Source organism: Arvicanthis niloticus, chromosome 4 (assembly GCF_011762505.2).
Source record: "Arvicanthis niloticus isolate mArvNil1 chromosome 4, mArvNil1.pat.X, whole genome shotgun sequence".
Lineage (NCBI taxonomy): Eukaryota > Metazoa > Chordata > Mammalia > Rodentia > Muridae > Arvicanthis > Arvicanthis niloticus.
In genome coordinates this window covers 86,355,657-86,376,591 of record NC_047661.1, presented here as the reverse complement: position 1 = coordinate 86,376,591, position 20,935 = coordinate 86,355,657, and the positions used below count along the sequence as shown (strand labels likewise).

At 48.0% G+C, this 20,935-nt stretch overlaps 1 protein-coding gene across 1 annotated transcript; it reads left to right on the top strand.

The window, feature by feature from the left end:
* Positions 1 to 606: 606 nt before the first annotated feature.
* Prok1 (prokineticin 1) lies at positions 607 to 5,526 on the top strand. Its single transcript, XM_034501284.2, has 3 exons — positions 607 to 841; positions 3,349 to 3,474; positions 5,405 to 5,526. The coding sequence occupies exons 1-3, from the start codon at positions 770 to 772 to the stop codon at positions 5,522 to 5,524; spliced, it is 318 nt and encodes a 105-aa protein (XP_034357175.1). The 5' UTR covers positions 607 to 769; the 3' UTR covers positions 5,525 to 5,526.
* Positions 5,527 to 20,935: the final 15,409 nt, after the last annotated feature.

Here is a 20,935-nt window from a genome sequence, read left to right as displayed (position 1 = left end):
CCCTCATAAAGGTACCCACAGAAGTGTTGCCATAGTGATTCTGAATCCAACCAATTAGACATCAAAGACTAAGCAGCACACAGGTGTTTGTCCAGAGCTTGTCAGAGAGCAGCCCCATCTGTGTATCTGCGAGAAGCACCAACACCACAGAGGCAGTTTCTGTCTTCATATTGGGAATTTTAACCTTTCAAAGTTTAGCAACAGATACCACCTCACCCTCTGTCTTCTCAGTCATCTCTTTGTTGAATCCAGGGTAAATGCTCACATAAAGCTTGATGGCTTGAGTATGAGAGTATACACACTCCAGTAGACTGCACAGTTCAGTGTGGGCAAGGAAAAAAAAATCAATGTTGCAAATCTCTTAATTCATCACTAAAGCCATCCTCCTGGTCCAAGCAGCAAAGAATGATGCAGAGACAGAAATGGATATCAAGTGAATCACATGCAACTGTTTGAAGTGTGGTGAGCTCTTGGAAGAGTTAGAGCAACTGTCAACATCCCCAATGTATCCATTTGTATCCCTTCTGACGGTGATGTGATGCTGTTGGGAATTCAGGTCTCATCTTCGCCTCTGAGCTCATCTGAATAATGCTGGTGATGGGAAGGAAGAGACAGATGAGGCATTTAGAGGCAGCCCTGGATCCGACTACATAAATCTGAAGGAGGTAGGTAGGACAGCTTGGCCCTCTCAGCTTGCCTAGTGCAAGGCAGCACAGAAGGAAGTGAGGGGCACCAAAGTGGACAGTGTTTGTCTTCACCTCAAGTGATCATGAGAGGTGCGGTGCAAATCTTCATCATGCTCCTCCTAGCAACTGTGTCCGACTCTGCCGTGATCACAGGGGTAAGTTTTAGCATTCTTTGCAGACCTGGCTTGGGGGCCAAGATCGGGGTTCTATACAAGGCATGTACTGAGAACCACAAAGGCTCTGCTGCTCCAACCACCTAAACCAAAGGGATTTTGGAGGTAGTCACTGCCTGGGAGTGGGGTTGCATGTGACTTCGGATGGGTTAGACCTCTCTCTGGCAGACAGAGCTGGCCTTTGAGAAGTTGTGGGGAAATAGAATACCATTTTAAATACATTAAGAGGGCACTGGGATTTTGACATTAAGTCTTTAGTAAAATGGAGATTCCTTGGTGTGTGCCACCTATACTTTCTCTGGGTGTTGGAAAGACTTGGTATCTGTTTCCTTCCTCATCCTTCCAAATAGAAAGGTTGGAGCTTCCGGGTCCCGTCATGTCCCATGCTGGTAGCCTGAGGTGTTCTGTGGCTGGTACTGTAAAGACAGGGCAGAGTCGTTCCCCTTCCTGGCCCCATTTGTCTTGTGTACACCTTGGTTTTCATCTATGTCTGGTTCACTTGTCGGTGTTAACTCACAGAGCATGCTGTGAGTTCAGGGCAGCAAGCACTCAGGGCCCCTCCTGAGTCCCACTTTGGCTATTAAAAAGGATGCTCAAACACCCCCTTTCACTCTTTAGTAGCCTCCCAGGGGAAGACTGGTGGCACCATTGGCAGAATGCACCCCAAACGTGTTAACCTTGAAGTAGAGGCTCAGCCCAGGGCACTGAGTCTGTCACAAAGAGCATGGAGTCCTCTCAGATCTCTTACTGTACCTGTGATCCTGTCATGTAGGTACATGCTGTGCCATAAGCTGGACCTTATTACAAATCAAAACATACTGCTTCTCCTAAGAGCTCCCCAGGTAAAAGTCAGGAAGAAAAAGAGAGAAGTAAGTTTTATTTCAACTTCCTCCAACCATCTACACGGAAGGCAAGTATGGAGTAACGCCAGTCAGTTCCTGGAATTGGATAAATTTTAATTTTCACAGAAAAGCCAACCTCATTTTTAAAGGGAAAGAGACTCCTTTCAAAATAACACGCAGGGCAATCGAATGCCCTGAAGGCAGGCTTGCGTCTCGCAGGTGTGACTGATGAAAGCCATCATAAGGACCAGGATTCAGACTCAGGAGAGAAGTTAGGATTGCCTGACACAGTGAGGGGTAGGGGTACACGGAAGACCCTATGAGCTGCTCCGTCACAGTGTCACCAAGCCAGCGCCAATATCTATTCCAGAGTGGAATAGTAGAGAGGCCTAAGGGAGGTAGGGCACCTGTTAATGAAGAAGAAGGTTAATTAGAGAAGAAGGTGTGGCCAGGAGTGAGTGAATGACAAGATAAACAAAACAGTAAAACAGGGTACTGAGGGGAAGGAGCCAGGCGGGCCCAGCTGCCATAGCCTTTTGATGTTCCTTGTCTAACTCTCAGAAAGTCAGGTCCTGACATCTCCACCTTCCATTGTTCCTTAGTGACAGTCCAGCTGTAGGGCCCAACCTCCCAGAATGCCATGCCTACCATTGTCAGGGGAGAAGAGTCCAAGTGGGGCCCAAGTCCCTCACCCGCAGTTCTCAGGGGGCTGGCTTGGGTGTGAGCAGTGCCCCCGCTGGGCTAGAGATTAGCTGCTGGTGACTGCCACCGGTACCTTCTCTGGGGGATGAAAAGATTTAGTATCTGTTTCCTTCGTTATCCTTCCAAGTAGAAAGGTTGGAGCTTCCGGGTCCCATCATGTCCTATGCTGGCAGCCTGAGGTGTTCTGTGGCCTGCTACTGGAGAAAAAGGAATAAAGACTCAGCCTCAGACTTGAGCTCTGAAGCTTGGCCCCTGGTTAAGGTCCAAGTTAACTGGTTCTCCACGAGGCTTTACTTGCTTTCTCAACCCTGGCTTCGGTGTAAAGTTAGCTTGTTTGAAACTTTCTTTCATTACCTGGGAACCCAGAAAGTCCAAGCAGCTCGACCTAGAAGGTGCATTCATGATTCATGTGAGGGGTCCAGGGAGGCCAGCAGAGAAGCGTGGGGGCGGGTTGGGGGGAGAAGTGGGAGGAGGAATAACTGTCCACCAGGCCTCTGTGGGTTTCCCAGATGGAAGACACCCAGAAAGGCAGCTTAGAATGGATGCTGGGGGACAAAGGACGACAAAGCTCAGCAGCGAACATCCAGGGTCTTGGACCACGAAGGACCCTCCCTCCTTCACCAGAGTTCTGCTTCATCATATTCTACCAGTGTCAACTGGGATTAGAAAAGCTATGCCTTCTAACACGGGGTTTCCCGGGGAACAGGGACTGCCTCACCACTGAGCAGGAAGGGTTCCCCAGACTGAGGTCTGTCTGGTACTCTGCCGAGCACCGAGTGTACCTCTCAAGAGACAAGCAGTGGTATTAGACCCAGGCCAAGGTGTCCTGTTGCTCTGAGGTTCTTAGTCACCTCCTCCAGATCCTGACAAGGATGCACAGCGTTTTTTTTTTCTTCATTCCTTTGGGTGACACTAACCGGTTGGCTCTCTCTCTCTCTCTGGTAGGCCTGTGAACGAGACATCCAGTGTGGGGCTGGCACCTGCTGTGCTATCAGCCTGTGGCTTCGGGGCCTGCGGTTGTGTACCCCACTGGGGCGGGAAGGAGAGGAGTGCCACCCAGGAAGCCACAAGGTACTATGCTGGCATTAGATAGGCCTGTGTGTGTATTGGCATGGGCTCAGCAGACAGGGATCCCAGGGCCTGAGGCCAGCTTAGAGCAGGGGGTCTGCGGCTTCTGAGGACAATATGGGGAATACTGCTTCCTCCACAGTAGATCAAGCCTCTGACTGAAGGAAGACCAGCAAGCAGTCATGGAGGTGCTGTTCCAGGCGGCTGTCTCACATAGGCCTTCAGATGTCGTTTGGATACGGGTTCGAGTGCTGACACTGTTTCCCTGCACCCTTCTAGACAGGCTGGAGGAACACAGTTATAATTTAATCTTCAAGGTTCGATAGCAAACTGAGGAATGACAGATCATGTGACTTGCTCAAGGCACAGTCCACACAACTGGGACTAGAACTGAGTTCTCTGAAGTCCATCACAGTCCTAGCTCACTGGTGTGTGGGTACAGCCTCCTTGTTTTTGGTGGAATGGTGATACCAATCACACAGGCTGTGTGTTCTTCAGGCTGGCCACTCTCGGCTCTTTATCTGTTGTGTTTAGTGGGTCTGCACTATACACCAAAGGGAGCAGGTTAGCTATCCCTGAAGTGAGTGTCCTTTGCTTTTAGGAATGGCCTCTCTTCAAGCACACAGAATGGCTTCCTACACAGGGCTGCAGCTAGAGTAACATGCTCTTCTAAGGGCGACCACCTCTTCTGCTATGCCACAGGCTGCTAGCTCTCGGCCTGTTTCCAGCCCCTGAGGGCACAGGACAGCTGAGAGGGTCTTGCCTTTGGTAGGGTTAGGTGATAGAGCCACAACCTATAGCCTTTGGAGTTTGGGGCCACGAAAAGGCGGGAACCTTATGGGCAGGGCCTGCACTCACTTTCAGTTTCCCCTTAACAATCTTTCAAGCTCTTGCTGGCTTGTCTGTACAAGCTCCAGTGCTCATCCTGGGTCAGAGAATTTTCCAGCAGTCCCTCTTCCAAACCCCCTCAAGCCACTGATTTGTTCTTAAGCACTTTGGGCTCAGGAAGCTGCAAACTGAAACACTGTGTCATCCTCATTGCCTTGGGCTATGGGAGACGGTTCAGAAAGATTTAGTGTCCCAGTAGAGACAGCAGCATTAATAAAAAACAAATACTGGATGCTTCTTACATGCCATTTTTCCACAGTAAGTTTTCAGTAAAAATATAGTCCCAGTCTCTTTACAGCTGTACATGGTAGATACTATTAACCCGTTTTATGGATGATAAAGTCAAAGCATAGCAAGGGAAAATAGGTAGTCAGTTATCACAAATCTGGTAAATAGCAGGTCTGGGATTTGAACCCACGTAGTCAGGTGCTGGACTGGGGGCTGGTGAGATGATCAAGCAGGTAAAGGTACTTGCTATGAGTTTGATCCCTGGAATGGTAAAGGTGAAAGGAAGGGACAGACTTCACAAGTTGTCCTATGATCTCCAAAGATGTGTGCTCCCCACTATGCCCTCACATACATACAGCACACAGACACAGACACAGACACACACACACACACACACACACACACACACACCCCTTCAAAACTCGAGGAAGCCTTGGGTATTCAGCAGTGCTCTTTGATGTGAACTGGTGGACAGAGAGGGTATTTGTCCCTTCTCAGCTTCACCTAAGCACCTGGCCACAGAGCTGAAGACACCTCAGGGTAAGTAGAGATTCACTCAGCAGAGGTGTGAGAGTGTCTGCATGTGTGTGCACATGTGTGTGCAAGTGTATGCACACACGGCCCCAGGCGTTCTGTGTGTGGAGCATCAGCCTTATTTGGGTTCAAATCCTGGCTCTTCCACAAACGAGCTGTGTGATGTGCGCATGTCATTCAGTCACTCTGTGCCAAGGTGAATGTAGTCACCATTATTGTAGGTTGGCAGGGGACACTTGCAGGCCTTTCCTGTGGCTAACATACTACCCTCTTCTCTCTCTAGATCCCCTTCTTTAGGAAACGCCAACACCATACCTGTCCCTGCTCGCCCAGCCTGGTGTGCTCCAGGTTCCTGGACGGCAGGTACCGCTGCTCCCGAGACTTGAAGAATGTCAACTTTTAGTTTGTCTGGACTCTGGGTCCCTACTGGGTGACCTCTTGTGCTCCATGTGTGCCATTCAGTTCCCTGCAACTTCTCCACTGCCCATCTTGTCCGTGTATGTGCAGACAACTACGGAATAGTCCACCAGGGTGCAGAGAGGAGTTTGTGGCCTTGAGAAGAAGTAGGCCAGCCTGGCCTTCCTGGCTCAGACTGCCTGAAGTTGTGACATTGTCATCCTCTTCAGTTGTCTGTCCCTTCCTGCATGTGCCCTTCTTCCTAAACCACACCTTCCTGGGCACTGGCCCGTGGGTGCATTGCTAAGTCTCAGGGGCTGTGGGGTGGGTGTCTGTGAGGTGGAAGATCAACTTTCTCTTCAGTTTTCTTTTATTGACCTTATTTTAGGATGGTAAGTTCAAAATCAGCACTTCTTAGGGCACCATTCTAAAGCAAGAGGATTTCAGGGTCTCCTTGAGTTTGTGGCGAGAGGCAGCGCAGAGGGTTCTGGGTATGTGTAGGTGCCATCTACTGGGAATGGATGGGAGGGTGAAAAAACTATGGAGGAGACAGCATGGGCCTACTGCAGCTCTCAGAGCTGAAATTCAGTCCCTTTGGTTTATGTCCAAGATTTGACCCACAGGCCACGTGTGCCTAGTGATGGTAATTTGTGTCAGCGATGGAGCTGGCAAGGTCCAGAGCCGGGAGGGAGCAAGGCCTTTCTTTACACGCAGGTTGCTGGTACGTCTGACTCTTCCCATCCCAATTTTTATTCTAGACACAGGGCATCTAGCAACACTGTGACAAAATGTTGCCATCTACAAAGTTCAGAAAGAAGCAATTGAGTTGCAACAACAAAAATCTTTTTTTTCAGTAAGCTTACAATTTTGCCTTGGGCCACACTGACAGCTACCCAAAGCAAGCAAGCAAGCAAGCAAGCAAGCAAGCAAGCAAGCAAGCAAGCAAGCAAGCAAGCAAGCGAGCGAACAAGTGAACAAGTGAACAAACAAACACTAAAAGAACGTAAAATGTGAAAGGACAGGGTACAACACCCACTCTGGTTCTTAGGAACCCTAAGGAGAGTTCATTGAGGTTTCCCAGACCCCGGGTTCCTGCCCTTTACCTGTCTCTGCTCAGTCCTTAATCCAGGGCCCATTAGCCTGGGCATTGGCCAGCACAGGGACCTTGTTGAGCTTTTGTCCCCTTAGACAGACACTGTCACCTGTTCTGATGACCTGGACAACTCTTCCCTGAATGCAGCCCACAGTCTCTTTCCTTCCAGGCTCCAGCCCTGGTTCCTAGGTGTAAAGCTCCTTTCCAAGTCTCTGAGCCCATGGTCCTCCTTGTCTCACAGATCTCCACGTTGTACTAGCTGCCCTCGGGTCCTGACCTCCAGATTGTGTTCCTCCCAGCACACAGAGCAGCCCTGAGTGCAGTGGTCTATACCCAGTGCCTCACTGCTCCATAGATAAGCCATTGGGTGGTCTATGGCGCTCCCCAGCACATTGTCATGTTGCCTGTCCATCCTAGCCTCAGGGCAGGCCACCCACAGAATTATAGGGGGAACCAACAATTTAATGTGACTGTATATTCATTTTCATTTTTAATGTCATAATTTTGAGGACTGTGTAATGAGTCTCTGTCTTCTCTGTTGTGGCAAAAGATAGGACAGTGGAGATGTTAGGAAGCTTAGAAAATATGTTCCTGAGTCGTATTTATATTCAGGAATATGCTCTTCAGAAATATGGATATAAAAACTACTATAGGGATAGTATACACCTAAGAAGCATATATTCTATAGGAATAAGGAGAGGTTGAAGACATTCTTTCAAGATTCATCCAAGGCTCAAGCTTCTCTCTTCAAGTATTGGTGTCTGGCGCCATCTCGTGGACAAAGTGGAAGTAGCGAGGAACGTGAAGCCCAAAAGAGGATTGTGTGCTTCCAGAAATAGAAGTGGGAGTTCTTCCTGGTTTGGACTCCATTGGAGATCCCGAACAGTAACAGTACTTGTCAAGAAGCCTGCCGCCAGAAGGAAGAAAACAATGCTTTATTAACACTCTGTCCTGCCCCACCTTACAAGTGGCTTTGGAAGCCGCAGTTCCCTTCCTGACGAGTCTAGGCCAGGTGCTACAATTTCCCTGCTCACAGGTTCGCCAGAATGAGAGAGTAGATGTGGATAAGGTGTCTCCTTTCCCCGCCTCCCCCGCTCCCCACCCCGTCCCCGCGAGATCTGAATCACCAGGATGTAGCAGGTTCTGCAGAGCCGCTTTTCTTTTCTTTTTTTGAAGTTAATTTTTTATTGGATATTTTATTTACATTTCAGATGTTATCCACTTTCCCCATTTCCCCTCCACCCAGAAAACCCTTATCCCATCCCCTCTCCTCCGCTTCTATGAGGGTGTGCCCCCACCCACCCACCCACTCTCACCTCCCCACACTGGGGTATCCAGCCTTCACGGGACCAAGGAATCCCCTCTCCCACCTCTGCAGACAATGTCATCCTCCCCTACATACGCAGCTGGAGCTATGGGTCCCTCCCTATGTGCTCCCAGGCTGGTGGTTTAGACCCTGGGAGCTCTGGTGGTTGGTATTGTTGCCCTCCCCATGGGGCCACAAACTTCTACAGCTTCTTCAGTCTTCTCTCTCTCTCTCTCTCTCTCTCTCTCTCTCTCTCTCTCTCCTTCATTGGGAACCCTGTGGTCAGTTCAAAGGTTAAGCTTTTCAAGTTTAATTACTTGGACTCCTCCCCCATCTCTGGCTCATTTGAGTGACTGCCCCCATTGCCTCCACAAGTCTCTAGGTAGCCAGGGTCTAGAGATTCCCCCATACACCAGGACAAAAGGCCAGACACAGAAGGCCAGAGGCCAGAGCAGAGACTGTGTGGGGATGCTTCCAGGTCTGCTGCCAGAGCTTCCTCTGTCTGTTGTTCATCTTCAAACTCCCCTCAGTGTGGCTCTTAGCATTCTGAGTAAGGTCCAGGGAAACTCGAATTAGCTACTGATCTATCCAGTTATTACCTGGTGATGAAACAGCCTGGTGAAGGCCATGACCAGGGGAGAAGCTGGACCAAGGAGGAGCAAGAGACTCCTAATGCTGAAGAGGAAGCTCAGAAAGGGAAGAGAGTCTGCAGGGCTGGACACTGACTCAGAGCTGAGCCTGCAGAGGGGCCCAATCATTGACCCAAGGTCAGCTCAGACCAGCCAAAGAGCCAACCTCAAGGCTTTGTGTGGAATTTAGTTTAAAAACAACAACAACAACAACAACAACAACAACAACAACAACAACAACAACAACATACCCTGCCATAGAAGTACATGCTGGCCTGGGGCACAGTAAAGGTGTCTTCTGGGATGTTTTCCCTGACCAGGGCTTGGCACTGAAAGCGAAGAACTGACCCGGTACAAAAGGCTCCCTTCCATTCCAGATGAGTACAAAATGATATCCAAACATGGACTATTATTCAGTGCTGAAAAGAAATAAGACACAGACATGCTTCATAGTATGATGGCCCTTGACGTCATTAGACAATGCTAGTCATAAAAGGTCACATTTGTACAATTCCATTTATGTGAAATGTCCACAGCAGGCAAACCTACAAGGACAGGAAGCAAGTCATAGTTGGTTAGGACTGGGGTGGGGTAAGGTAGAAAAGCGGGGAGTCATTGTAAATAGATTCAGGTTTCTTTAGGGGTGACAAGAACGTTCTAAAATTCAATTGTGGAGATGGCTGTATAATCTGTCGGCATCTGAGGCGTTACTGAAGTGCAGCTGGTGAGGCTGAGTGACGTGCTATGTGAATCACAATAGGGCTATTTTAAAAAACCTTAAAATACACAAAGTTGAAAAGAGAAAGGAGGTTAGGAAAAGGTATCTTCTCCCTACCCCGACTTCAGGATCCCGATGGAAGGACCGGGTGTGGTGTGTGGAGAAGACCCTCAGAGTCTCCTGTGAGGAATATGTGCACTGTGTGCTGTGAAGTGGCTTGATTTCCCTTCAAAAGGAGCATCGTTTTCTAGTGGTGATTGAACACTCATTTTGTGGTGGAGGGGATGGATACCTCATTAACTAAGCTACATATAGTATCATGCAACCCAAACTACATATAGTCAGCCCTCTGGACCCTGGGAGTTCTTCATGGGAATTCCACCAACTGTAGATCAAACATATTAAAAAGTGCATCTGCATTGAACATGTGTGCGTTGAGCTTGTTCTTGTCATTCTCTGAACCATGCATATTACTGTGTGGTATGGCATTGTGTCAGGTTTGATGAGTAACCTTGGAAGGGTTAAAGTGTTGGGAGGGTGTGCATAGGTCCGTGGCAATCTCATGCCGTTTTCTGTAAAGGACTTGACCATCCTCAGATTTTGGTATCCACTGGGGGGTCCTGTGGAATCCAGGGATGCTGTTAACTCTTTTCTTACATATTTGAAATATTCAGCTTTCAGCCTCAGGCAACGACTTTTTGAATGGAAGTTTTGCTGGTGCAATAGGCTACGTGAGATCAGCATTACCAAAGCACTAGGCCACGCACAGTAGGCCAGGGTGGGTGACAGTCTGTTGTGACTGTGGTGTCTTTAAATGAACACAAGGACTGTTTTTTCCTTCCCTGGAGGGCACTGCCCTGCCCACCTTGGCAGGAGCAGAGAACCTGACCTAGAGTTAACGGGCACCCAGTCCTGTGTGTTTTTCTGGGATGGTTGTGCTCCTGTTAGAATCTTGTCATGCATGGTGAGCGCTAGGCAGGAGAGGCTGTGATGTATGAAGCATCCCGGCTCTGTCTGCTCTGTTTGCTGTTTAGCGCCAGCAGCCACTAGACCACAGAGGCAAACAAGCTTCAGATGGGTAAGCACGAGCTCCCTCGCTCTCCCCCGTATGACTTTACCTTCAACATCTGTAAAGACAGCGCCATATGTCCCCACTCCATGCAGCTAGCACTGCTTCAGCCTTTCCTAGCTCTCCTGCCTAGCTGAGGAGAATATAGCATAGTGCTTGGGTCTTGGGAAGACCACGTGGCCCATGTTACATGAGGCATGTGACTCAATATCCATTTCCCTGAAAGTCCTCAGTCTCTCCTCTCTCTCTCTCTCTCTCTCTCTCTCTCTCTCTCTCTCTCTCCCTCCCTCCCTCTCCTCCCTCTCCCTCTCCCCTCTCCCTCTCCCTCTCCCCCTCCCCCTCCCTCTCTCCCTCTCTCCCTCTCCCCCTCCCCCTCCCTCTCTCCCTCTCTCCCTCTCTCCCTCCCCCTCCCCCTCCCCTCCCCCTCCCCCTCCCCTCCCCCTCTCCCTCCCCGTTATTCTTCCTTCTTCTTCTTTTTTTTTTTGTTTTTTTGTTTTTTTTGTTTTTTGTTTTTGTTTTTGTTTTTCGAGGCAGGGTTTCTCTGTGTAGCCTTGGCTGTCCTGGAACTCACTTGGTAGACCAGGCTGGCCTCGAACTCAGAAATCCGCCTGCCTCTGCCTCCCAAGTGCTGGGATTAAAGGCGTGCGCCACCACCGCCCGGCTCTTCTTCTTCTTCTTCTTCTTCTTCTTCTTCTTCTTCTTCTTCTTCTTCTTCCTCCTCCTCTTCCTCCTCTTCCTCCTCTTCCTCCTCTTCCTCCTCCTCCTCCTCTTCCTCCTCCTCCTCCTCCTCCTCCTCCTCCTCTTCTTCTTCTTCTTCTTCTTCTTCTTCTTCTTCTTCCTCCTCTTCCTCCTCTTCCTCCTCTTCCTCCTCCTCCTCCTCCTCCTCCTCCTCCTCCTCCTCCTCCTCTTCTTCTTCTTCTTCTTCTTCTTCTTCTTCTTCTTCTTCTTCTTCTTCTTCTCTCTCTCTCTCTCTCTCCCCCTTCTCGCTATCTCATCTCATCTCATCTCATCTCATCTCATCTCATCTCATCTCATCTCATCAGGTAGCCTTGGATATCCTGGAACTCATTATGTAGTCCAGATGAGCCTCAAACTTATGGCAATCCTCCTGCCTCTGCCTCTCAAATGCTGACTATTGTAACTGGCTGCCTAGGCAGAGAGATGCACTGAAGGATAAGGAGTTGTGAGCATGCTTCAGGGAAATTCTGAAATTCTGTCACAAGAGCAAAGTCCAAAGGTGAAATAAACAGACACACCTGTAGTTGTCATTTCCTTGCTGGTTGGTGTCCCTCAGCAAGCTGCTGCAGTCTGAATGTCTGATTCCTGACAAGGGGCAGGCCGTCCAGAGCTTAGCATCACAGCCTGCACCAGCTACTTCCTAGCTTGGAACTTTGGTCAGTTTGCTGAACTTTCTGTGTTTCAATTTCCCCCATTATTAATGGCAACAGTGGCATCATCATCATCATCATCATCATCATCATTATCATCATCTGCGGCTGCCGCTGCGACTCCTGCTTCTTGGGGTGGCAGTGAAGATTAAGTGTTAGTGAATGGGAAGGGCTCAGGATATCAGCTGCCACGTGAAAGCATCATGGGGATGGTCTGCTACTTATCTTTCATCCTCAAGGAGGCATCATGAAGAGTCAGCTCTCAGCTCCTTGGCCCAGTCTCTGGGCCAAGCTTGGATGCCTCTCCTTAGGTGGGAAAACCAAACATCTGGGAAGAAAAACTTTTTGGATGCATTTCAAAGGACCCAAATAGGAACCTAACAGCAAGAAACCCCTGTGTGTTCAGATAGTGTTCATTTCTTGCCAAGTTCAAGTTCACACACAGGTTCCTAGAGGCAGAGCCTGATAACAGCTGAGATTAGAAAGAAAAACACACTCCCCGTATCTCCTGTTGCCTCGAGACCATGTTAAACCCAGAGGCATTGATTGCAAGTGAAACACAGTGTTTGCTCTGTCTGGGATCTTAGCACAGAGCTGTCCACACCGTGAACTCTGATCTGCCCTGGCTTTTCCCAGATAGTGGAGAACAATTGTATCATGAGCACACATTCCTTGGCACAGGCCTCCCCAGCGGTTTCCAGCTATGTCAAGTGGCACAGGGTGGATTCTGGGGTTACCAGCAGGATTCAGTTGCGTTTACCTGGCCCCTCACTAGCTCTCTAGTTGTGACTCCCATATGAGACTTCTGTACTTTTTACCTTCTTAGAAGCCCCACCTCCGCATGTCAGTCAACCCAACCATTGGAGGAAACCAATTCAACAAATAACGAAAAATCTATACTGCTTTGCAAAGAGAGGTAGCTTCCATTAACTAAAACTCCAGTCTATGTAGAGTGTGGACTTCTTATTTGAACAAGAATCAGCATGGCTGCCAGCCTAGCTCAGTTAGTAACACCTGTCCTGGGCAAGCAGGAGGACATGATTTTGATTCCCATGTTAAGAAAACAAAAAACCCAAACCCAAACCAAAACCACAGTGGCTGGGTGTGGTGGTCAATGTCTGCGACCTCAGTGCTGGGGCAGCAGAGGTAGGCTGACCCTTGGGGCTAGCCAGCTGGCCAGTCAGCCAAGCTAAGTCAGAAGCTCCAAGTGAGAGTGAGGCAACCTGTTTCATAAACAAAGCGGAGGCCTGGCAAGGTGGGTCAGTGAGTAGAGGCGTCTGAATGCGTGTCTGATAGCTTGAGTTTACACCTTGGATCGATCCCACAGGATGGTGGAAGAGAATCAACTCCTGAGAGTTGTTCTCAGACTTCCATGAGCACAGTAGTGCAGACACAGACACAGACACAGACACAGACACAGACACAGACACAGACACAGACACAGACACACACACACACACAGACACACACACAGACACACACACACACAGACACAGACACAGACACACACACACACACACAGAGATACAGAGACAGAGAGACAGAGAGACACAAAGAGACAGAGACAGAGACAGAGGGATAGAGAGTGGGACACAGAGAGAGACACAGAGACAGAGACAGACAGAGACAGACAGAGACAGAGAGAGGAGAGAGAGAAAATAAACAAGGTGGAAAGCAACTTACGTGCCCTGGTCTCTACATGCACACACACATGTGCACCCCTGTCTGAGCACACACACATGTGCACCCCTGTCTGAGCACACACACATGTGCACCCCTGTCTGAGCACACACACATGTGTACCCTGTCTGAGCACACACACATGTGCACCCCTGTCTGAGCACACACACATGTGCACCCCTGTCTGAGCACACACACATGTGCACCCCTGTCTGAGCACACACACATGTGCACCCCTGTCTGAGCACACACACATGTGCACCCCTGTCTGAGCACACACACTTGTGTACCCCTGTCTGAGCACACACACATGTGTACCCTGTCTGAGCACACACACATGTGCACCCCTGTCTGAGCACACACACATGTGCACCCCTGTCTGAGCACACACACTTGTGTACCCCTGTCTGAGCACACACACATGTGTACCCTGTCTGAGCACACACACATGTGCACCCCTGTCTGAGCACACACACATGTGCACCCCTGTCTGAGCACACACATGCAAGCACCACAAGAAGTACCAGGGTAGTAAAGAAGGCAGAAAGAATGGGGTGTGTTTCTTCTTCCTTTTTGATGTTTGCGACAGAACACTTGAACCCATGTAGCCTAGGCTGGCCTCAAACTCACCATGTGCCCCAGGTTGTCCTTAAACTTTGAGCTTCTGACCCTTCTGCCTCCACATCACAAGTGCTGGAACAACAGGGGGCAACATCACAGCTGAATTTCCTTTTTGCTTTCATGTTTTAGACTTTGTCCCAAATAGACCCATCCAGTACTTTTTGTGGCAGCCCCCTGCAATCTGTGCACTGCCCCATGGGGTCTGTCTGTTCAGTTTAGGGTAAAGACTGTAATCAAGGCTATTCCAATTCCCACAGGGCAGCAAGAATTAGCTTCAAAGTACTTACACCAGATGTCGGACATTGAGAGGGAAACAGCATTATTATCAATTAATATTGTTAGAGATCAAATATTTGATATTTTAAACACATATACATCTCAGAAAAGATCCCTCCTTAATTGATGTAACTGGGTGGTGGTGAGTAGATTACACTGCCATGGGGTTATTGAACATCTTCAGGTAAGAATCTAACAGAAGGCAATAGGTGTAGTCTCGTGTCAGATTCTCTGGTATTTGATAGCCCAGCCATATCTGCACTTCAGCCTGGGCCTGCCCTTCACAACCTCCCTCTCACACACCCCATCTTCTAGAGAAACCTTGGTTGACTCCATAATGTCCAGAGGCATTTCTTCAGTCTAGGTTTTACTAAGGCCCATTACTAGGTTGTTACTGAATGAAGGCTTTGGCCTACCTATCTTATTTTGTCTGTATATTACTTAACGTCTACCATTATTTCAGAGATACATACATTTGTGGTGTTTCCTGGAAAAAGGCAAGCCCTGGGATCTCTGTTTTGGGCTGCCTTCATGCTAACTCTGTTTCCATGTACTTGAATCTACTAGTACCTGGTGTCTGCCATTCAGTGACTGTGTAGGTCTTAGAACAGGATAGACCTGCAGATATTTTGGTCTGCATGATGTTTACTTGTGATACACTTTAAAAAGTTAATTTAATTTAAAAAAGAAAGGAACTGAACTTACTAGGTTTTTTGATATTTATTTTTAAACTTGAAATACAAAAATCTTACCGGTTCATATGAAGTTATCTGCATATTCCCTCCACCCCTGTTCAGCCTCTTCCTTCATCCCAAATGGCAGCCCCTTCTGTTTCTCCTCCCTGTCCCTTTAGGTTCCTTCCTCTTCCACAGCCCCTTCTGCCAGGCTTATGTCACTTATCATATGCCTCCTAGTTTTATCTATTTTCCTACAAATTTTGTAATTTTATTCTTCTGTATAGTGAAATAAAATTGCACCTTGTATTTATACCACACTCTCTGTATCCATTCATGTTGATGGGCATCTGGGCTGGTCCCATAGGCTGGCTGTTCGAATAGTGTAGCCCTCGCCATGGATGTGCAGGTGTTTCCCTGGAAGCTTACTTAGAATCCTTTAAGTATAGAGTGCTATAGCTGGATCACAGGTAATTCCATATGAAGGTTTCTGAGGAGCCTCCATATGGAGTTCCTTCATGGTTGTGGTAGTTTGCATTCCCACCAGTACTGTATAAAGGTCCCTCTTTCCCTATCTCCTCTCCAGCACTTGTTGTCGTGTGTTTTCTTTTTCTCCTCTAAAGTGTGTGTGTGTGTGTGTGTGTGTGTGTGTGTGTGTGTGTGTGTGTAAATCTAAGTACAGTGTCTGTGGAGGCCATCAGTATTGGTTTTGGAAATCAACTTGAGCCCTATGCAAGAGCAGTCTGTACTCTTAACCTCTGAGCCATATCTCCAGCCCCATTGTTTGGTTTCTTGATGATAGTTCTGACTGGGGTGAAAGGACAGTTTTGATTTGCATTTCCCTGATGCCAAGGATGTTAAACCACTCGTGTTGGCCATTGTGTTTCTTCCTCTGAGAACTCACTTACCAGCCCTTTTTGTTGGATAATTTTTAAATTGTTTAACTTTTAGACTTCCAAGTATAGATTCAAGACATTAATTTCTCATCAGATGTACAGCGGGCCATCACTTCCCTCTGCTGATCACTTCCGTTACTGAGTAGGGGCTGTGTTACTTACTCTCCTGTGGCTGTGATAAAATATGACCAAGAGAAGCTTACAGCTCCAGGAGGTTGGAGCCCATATGGCAGGAGCACTAGGGAGCTGGCCAGTCACATTTTCATCTACGTGAGGAAGCAGTGTAAGTAGACTGGATTGGGGTGAAACTATAAGCCCTCAAAGCCTGTCCCCTGTGGTGTACCTGCTCCACCAAGGCTCTGCATCCTGTAAGTTCACAATGTGAGTGTAGCCAGTCCCTGAGCACAGGGTCTCTGCACTCTTCCAGTAGCTTCTTAAATTGCTTTCTTCACTGTTTTGAAGGTGTTTTAAGGAGACTTTTTGCCTCCTTGGTAAAGTTTATTCATAGTTTATTTTTGCTTTTGTTTGTGAAGCTACTGTGAATAGAACCCCCCCCCCCCCGCTCCCGATTTATTTCTTGACAAGTTCACTATTTGACATATAAAAAAGTTTGCGTGTGTGTGTGTGCACACACACACACGCACACATGCACGCATATTCACACACATGCAGACATACAGTCAATATGTGTGTTTGGACGTGCAGGTCTTTATATGGACATGAATGTGGAGGCCTGAGGTCCACCTTGGGTGTTGCTCCTTGTTTTTTTTGAGACAGGATGTCTCATTGGCCTGAAACTCAATGATTAGGCTTGGCTTCTTGGCAAACAAGTTTCAGAGATCTATCTTTCTCCATCTCCCCAGTGTTGAGATTACAAGTTACTGAGCCTCATGTGAGTGCTGGGGCCTGAACTCACGTCCTTATGTTTGCGTGTAAGCACTTTATTGACTGGGCTTTTCCGCAGTCCCCTGAATGTTTGTCAGGTCTAAGATTTTAATGAAGTCTTTACAGTCTTTTAAGTAGGGATCCTGTAAACTGCAAAGAGGAATGATTTAACTTCTTTTCCTGTCTGTATCCCTTTTATTTCTTCTGTTATTAGTCTTAGTCTTAGCTAGTTAAGCTGTTAGCTTAGTCTTAGCTAGACTAAGACTTTGAATATTATATTGAACAAGGGTGGGGAGCAGGCATCTGTCTTAGTCACTGTTGCATTGCTGCGAAGAGGAACCATAACTAAGACAACTTCTATAAAAGAGAAAGCATTTGACTGGGAGCTTAATTACAGGTTCAGAGGTTAAGTCCATTATCATCATAGCAGAAGCACAGCAGTAGGCATGGCATGGTGCTGAAAATGTTGAAAGATATATCCTGGTCCTCAGGTCGAAAGGAGAGAGAAACTGGATCTGGCATGAGCTTTTGAAAATCTCAAAGCCCAACCCCAGTGATATGCATCCTCCAACAAGGCCACACCCACCCCAATAAGGCCACACCTCCTAACCCTTCTGATCCTTCTCAAATAGTGCCACTCTCTGATGACTAAGCTTTCAAATATATGATTCTATGGGGGGTATTCTTACTCAAACCACCAGAGCACACTTGTTCCTTTCCTGATTTTTAGAGCAAGTATTTTCAGTTCTTCCTCATTTAACATAATACAGTCCATGTTTGTCATAGGTCACCTTTATTATGTTGAGGGGTGTTCCTTATATTCTGACTTTCTTCAGGGCTTTTATAATGAAGGGAATGTTGAACTTTGCCCAAGACCTTCTCTGTATCAGTTGAGATCTGTGTAAGATTGTAATGTAGTTTTCACCTACTTTTAAGTAGGGATTGTCTTTAAGCTTATTCATGGGCTGAACTACACTTATTACATATCTTGAACCGCTCTTGCATCCCTGGAATGAAACCAACTTGTCCACGGTGCATGACTTTCTTTATGTGCACTTGAATTCAGATTGCAAGTGTGTACCCTCCCCCCCCACCCCCCCCATGAGCAGGCCTGAGAGACAACAAGACCAAGTGATAGGATCTAGGTGGAGTTACCCACCTTGGCTGCCCAGAGCACAGAAGCAGAACTGCCCTTGGGCTTGCCTTGAGACATCTCTGACCATGACCTAGAACGGATTATGGATTATCCCACCCATCTGAAAACAGGAGGGGTTGTGGGTTGGGCCTTCCCCTTTAAATTGAGAGCTGAACATTAAAGCTTTGAGCCTTGATCAGAGAACTTTGTCTTGGCTTCATCTCTTCTCGCCCTCCGCCCCCTTTCATTCCCAGCCCCCTTTCAGGTGAACCCAGTTGACTTGTGGCCCCAGGCGGCCAAACAAGTGTTTTGTTGAGATTTTTGTTTCTATGGTATTAAGGAAGTTAACCCTTGATACCTTCATCTTTGAATGTGACCCTATCACTATCAGTCTCTCTCTTTAGAAGAAGAAAGTGAGGCGTGGAGCAGCAAGGACGTTTGTCTGAAGTCACACCATATGTAGTTAACCATGGCCACACGTGTTTTTCCGGAAGCCACACTTTCCTGGTCATCTTGCAATTGGGGGAGACAATGCCTTTGAATTTCCTCAATTAGATCTATGTGCGCTTACTTGATGGTGGACTCCCTGTAGGTTGAGATGACAGTAGTTCTGTCTGTTGTGTCTAGTGTAGACACATAAGAGACATTTAAGAAACTGACCTCAGTTGGCCTTATCAGTACCTCTATCTGAGTGGAGAACAAATCTTGTGCTGAGGAAGGGGTGCCCTTGGGTCCTGAGTTGTTTCAGCCATTTTCATGAGTCCCCAGACATAAGCCTTCCAGACCAAGGTGATTTGTCCTTGTGTGGTGCCAGGCAGCGAGTGCTTAACTCTTATCATGGTCCTTCTTAAGAGCATTTTCTAGATTGTGGCTTGCACCCACAGATAACCTCTCAGCACCATGGGCTGTGGGGCAGTGTTCCAGCATACACTTGAATGCTCTCAGATGGTTGCCAACTGTGTGAACAAATAAAAAAGCAGATAACACTAAGGGATCTTTGATTCTTGGCTTTGTGGTCACCCTCCAGTGGGAGAGGTGGTTTCACCTAACTCCTATGGTCATTATCCTTGAGAGGTTGCCACTGGGTCAGGTTATGCCATTGGGGACATAGAGCCACAAATTACCCTTCCTCTATAACGGGAGCTAATGACCTTGGAGTGCTGGATACTGCAGATGGGACCCACTGTACCAACTGCAACTGTCTCAAAGGGCGGCTGGAGGTGGAGACAAAAGAGCTGGAAGCAGAGTTGCTCTTGCAGTGGACTGTGGAGATGTTTGTTCAAGACACTTGAGACATTGCCAGCCTCTAATTTCAGGCCTCTCAGAACCTCTGTCTCTTCATCTGCAGCATGTCACACAGGTGTCACCAGCTACTTTCTGATGCTTATTAGGGGCAATGGCCACTCAGTCACACATCTGCTTATTCAAATATTCCCCAAGCACCTCTTGCACATCTTACTCAGTGATGAAGTATGGGAGGAGATACAGCTCAGATGCAGGGCCATCAATTGGTACTGGGCCTCTGGGCCCTGGGCCATCAGAGCCGTACCCTGAGGGGAGAAAACAAGAAATAAGCTTCACCTCTTAGTGTAGATGTTGCCCCTTGCTTCTCTGGCTTTGGAGTAGAAGGGGCAGAGAAGCAGCTGTGTGCACCTATGACCACCTCTCAGGAGTCTGAGAAGCAGCAGTGTCCTGGCCGTCTGAGGACACATCTGGTGGCTTTGTGAAGGGATGTGCATGAAGGAAGGCATTGCCATGATAGGAATCAAGGTTGGCTCCTGTCTTTACTTCTGTTCAAATACTCCTCTGCCTGGTCTCTTGGGGCCCTCCTACAACTCCCATAAGCCACATGTGTGGAATTTCAGTTGACACTTCTTTTGGAAACCCTGATGTATCCAGATCCCCTACCTGGCCTTGGTTGTTGAATCCTGCCTTCTCTCCGCTCTGCACCCTTGCCAGGCCTTCCTCTTCATGAAGATGTTTGTCCTGTTAACAGCAGGCAGCTGTCACCATGCTCTCTTGTACATCATGCTCCTGAACCCCATGCCTTCTAATTTGCCCACCTTATCCTGGCTTTATCCTGATTTGTCAGTTCATAGGCCTGGCACATAATTATCTCCACAAATGTTACAGATACAGACTTTAGCATCTTTCCAGTCTCAAATCTCTTAGGCTGGACAGCACAAATATCTGGTTTCTCACCTGGTCTCCAATAGAACACTCAACATATTTGCATGTGTGTTCTTCCTCTACCCCTGAGTGGGCCTTCTACATGCAGTCTTTGCCTCCCCTCTTTAAGCTGTCACTGCCATCTTTCCCATATCCCTTACTGTGGGGCGTGCATCTGCCTTCCCTCTGTGTCCTCCCTGGTCCTTCCAGGTGTTCCACACATCTGCCACTCACGTTCTCAGCCTCCTTTCCATTGAACACAGTGTCTCTAGGGATCATGTGCCTTCTCTTTTAGACAGTTTCTCTCTGTGGGAACTTGGGGTATAGTTGGCCTAGGCTCTAATGTTGAGCTTCCTCTACAGGGGTAACAGATTATACAAGCATTCTTGGTCGCAGATGCCACTTTGTGAGACTAGACCAAGACTTCTGTAGAAAAAATGGTCTGGGAGGCCAAAATCAGGAGCACCTTGGACATCAGTAAAGTCTGGCCTAGGGAGGAAGCAAAGAGAAAGGAGGTCTGTGACCTGGTGGGAACAGGGTGCTCAAAGAGCAGAAGGTAGAGCATGAAACAAGTTCCTGGTAGCAGCCCCACCTGTGTTAGCTCAGAGGTCCCATCTAGAGGGGGATTTGGTGTAAAGGGGCCTGTGTTGACTTTTCCCAGCTTGAAGGCCCTTCAACATTGAAGTCTTTAGAATGGTAGACTTTGCAGTTCTTATCAGTGTGGGTCTTGGGTAGTGTAGGTGCTATCTCACTATGTTTGTGAAGTAGTCTGAAGTTGGGGGTGCCTCTGAAGTCTGGGCATCCAGCCAGAAGGAGCCCCGCTCTATAAAGGCTGAAAGGATGGGTACTGGCTAGAAAGGCCGTTTCACGTGGTCCAGA

What these genes read in the sequence shown, in the direction of transcription:
- Prok1 (XM_034501284.2), top strand. Translation starts at nt 770, where the DNA reads ATGAGAGGTGCGGTGCAAATCTTCATCATGCTCCTCCTAGCAACTGTG. An exon ending in ACTCTGCCGTGATCACAGGG is followed by an intron (nt 842 to 3,348) that starts GTAAGTTTTAGC and finishes TCTCTCTGGTAG; the next exon opens with GCCTGTGAACGAGACATCCA. An exon ending in GCCACCCAGGAAGCCACAAG is followed by an intron (nt 3,475 to 5,404) that starts GTACTATGCTGG and finishes TTCTCTCTCTAG; the next exon opens with ATCCCCTTCTTTAGGAAACG.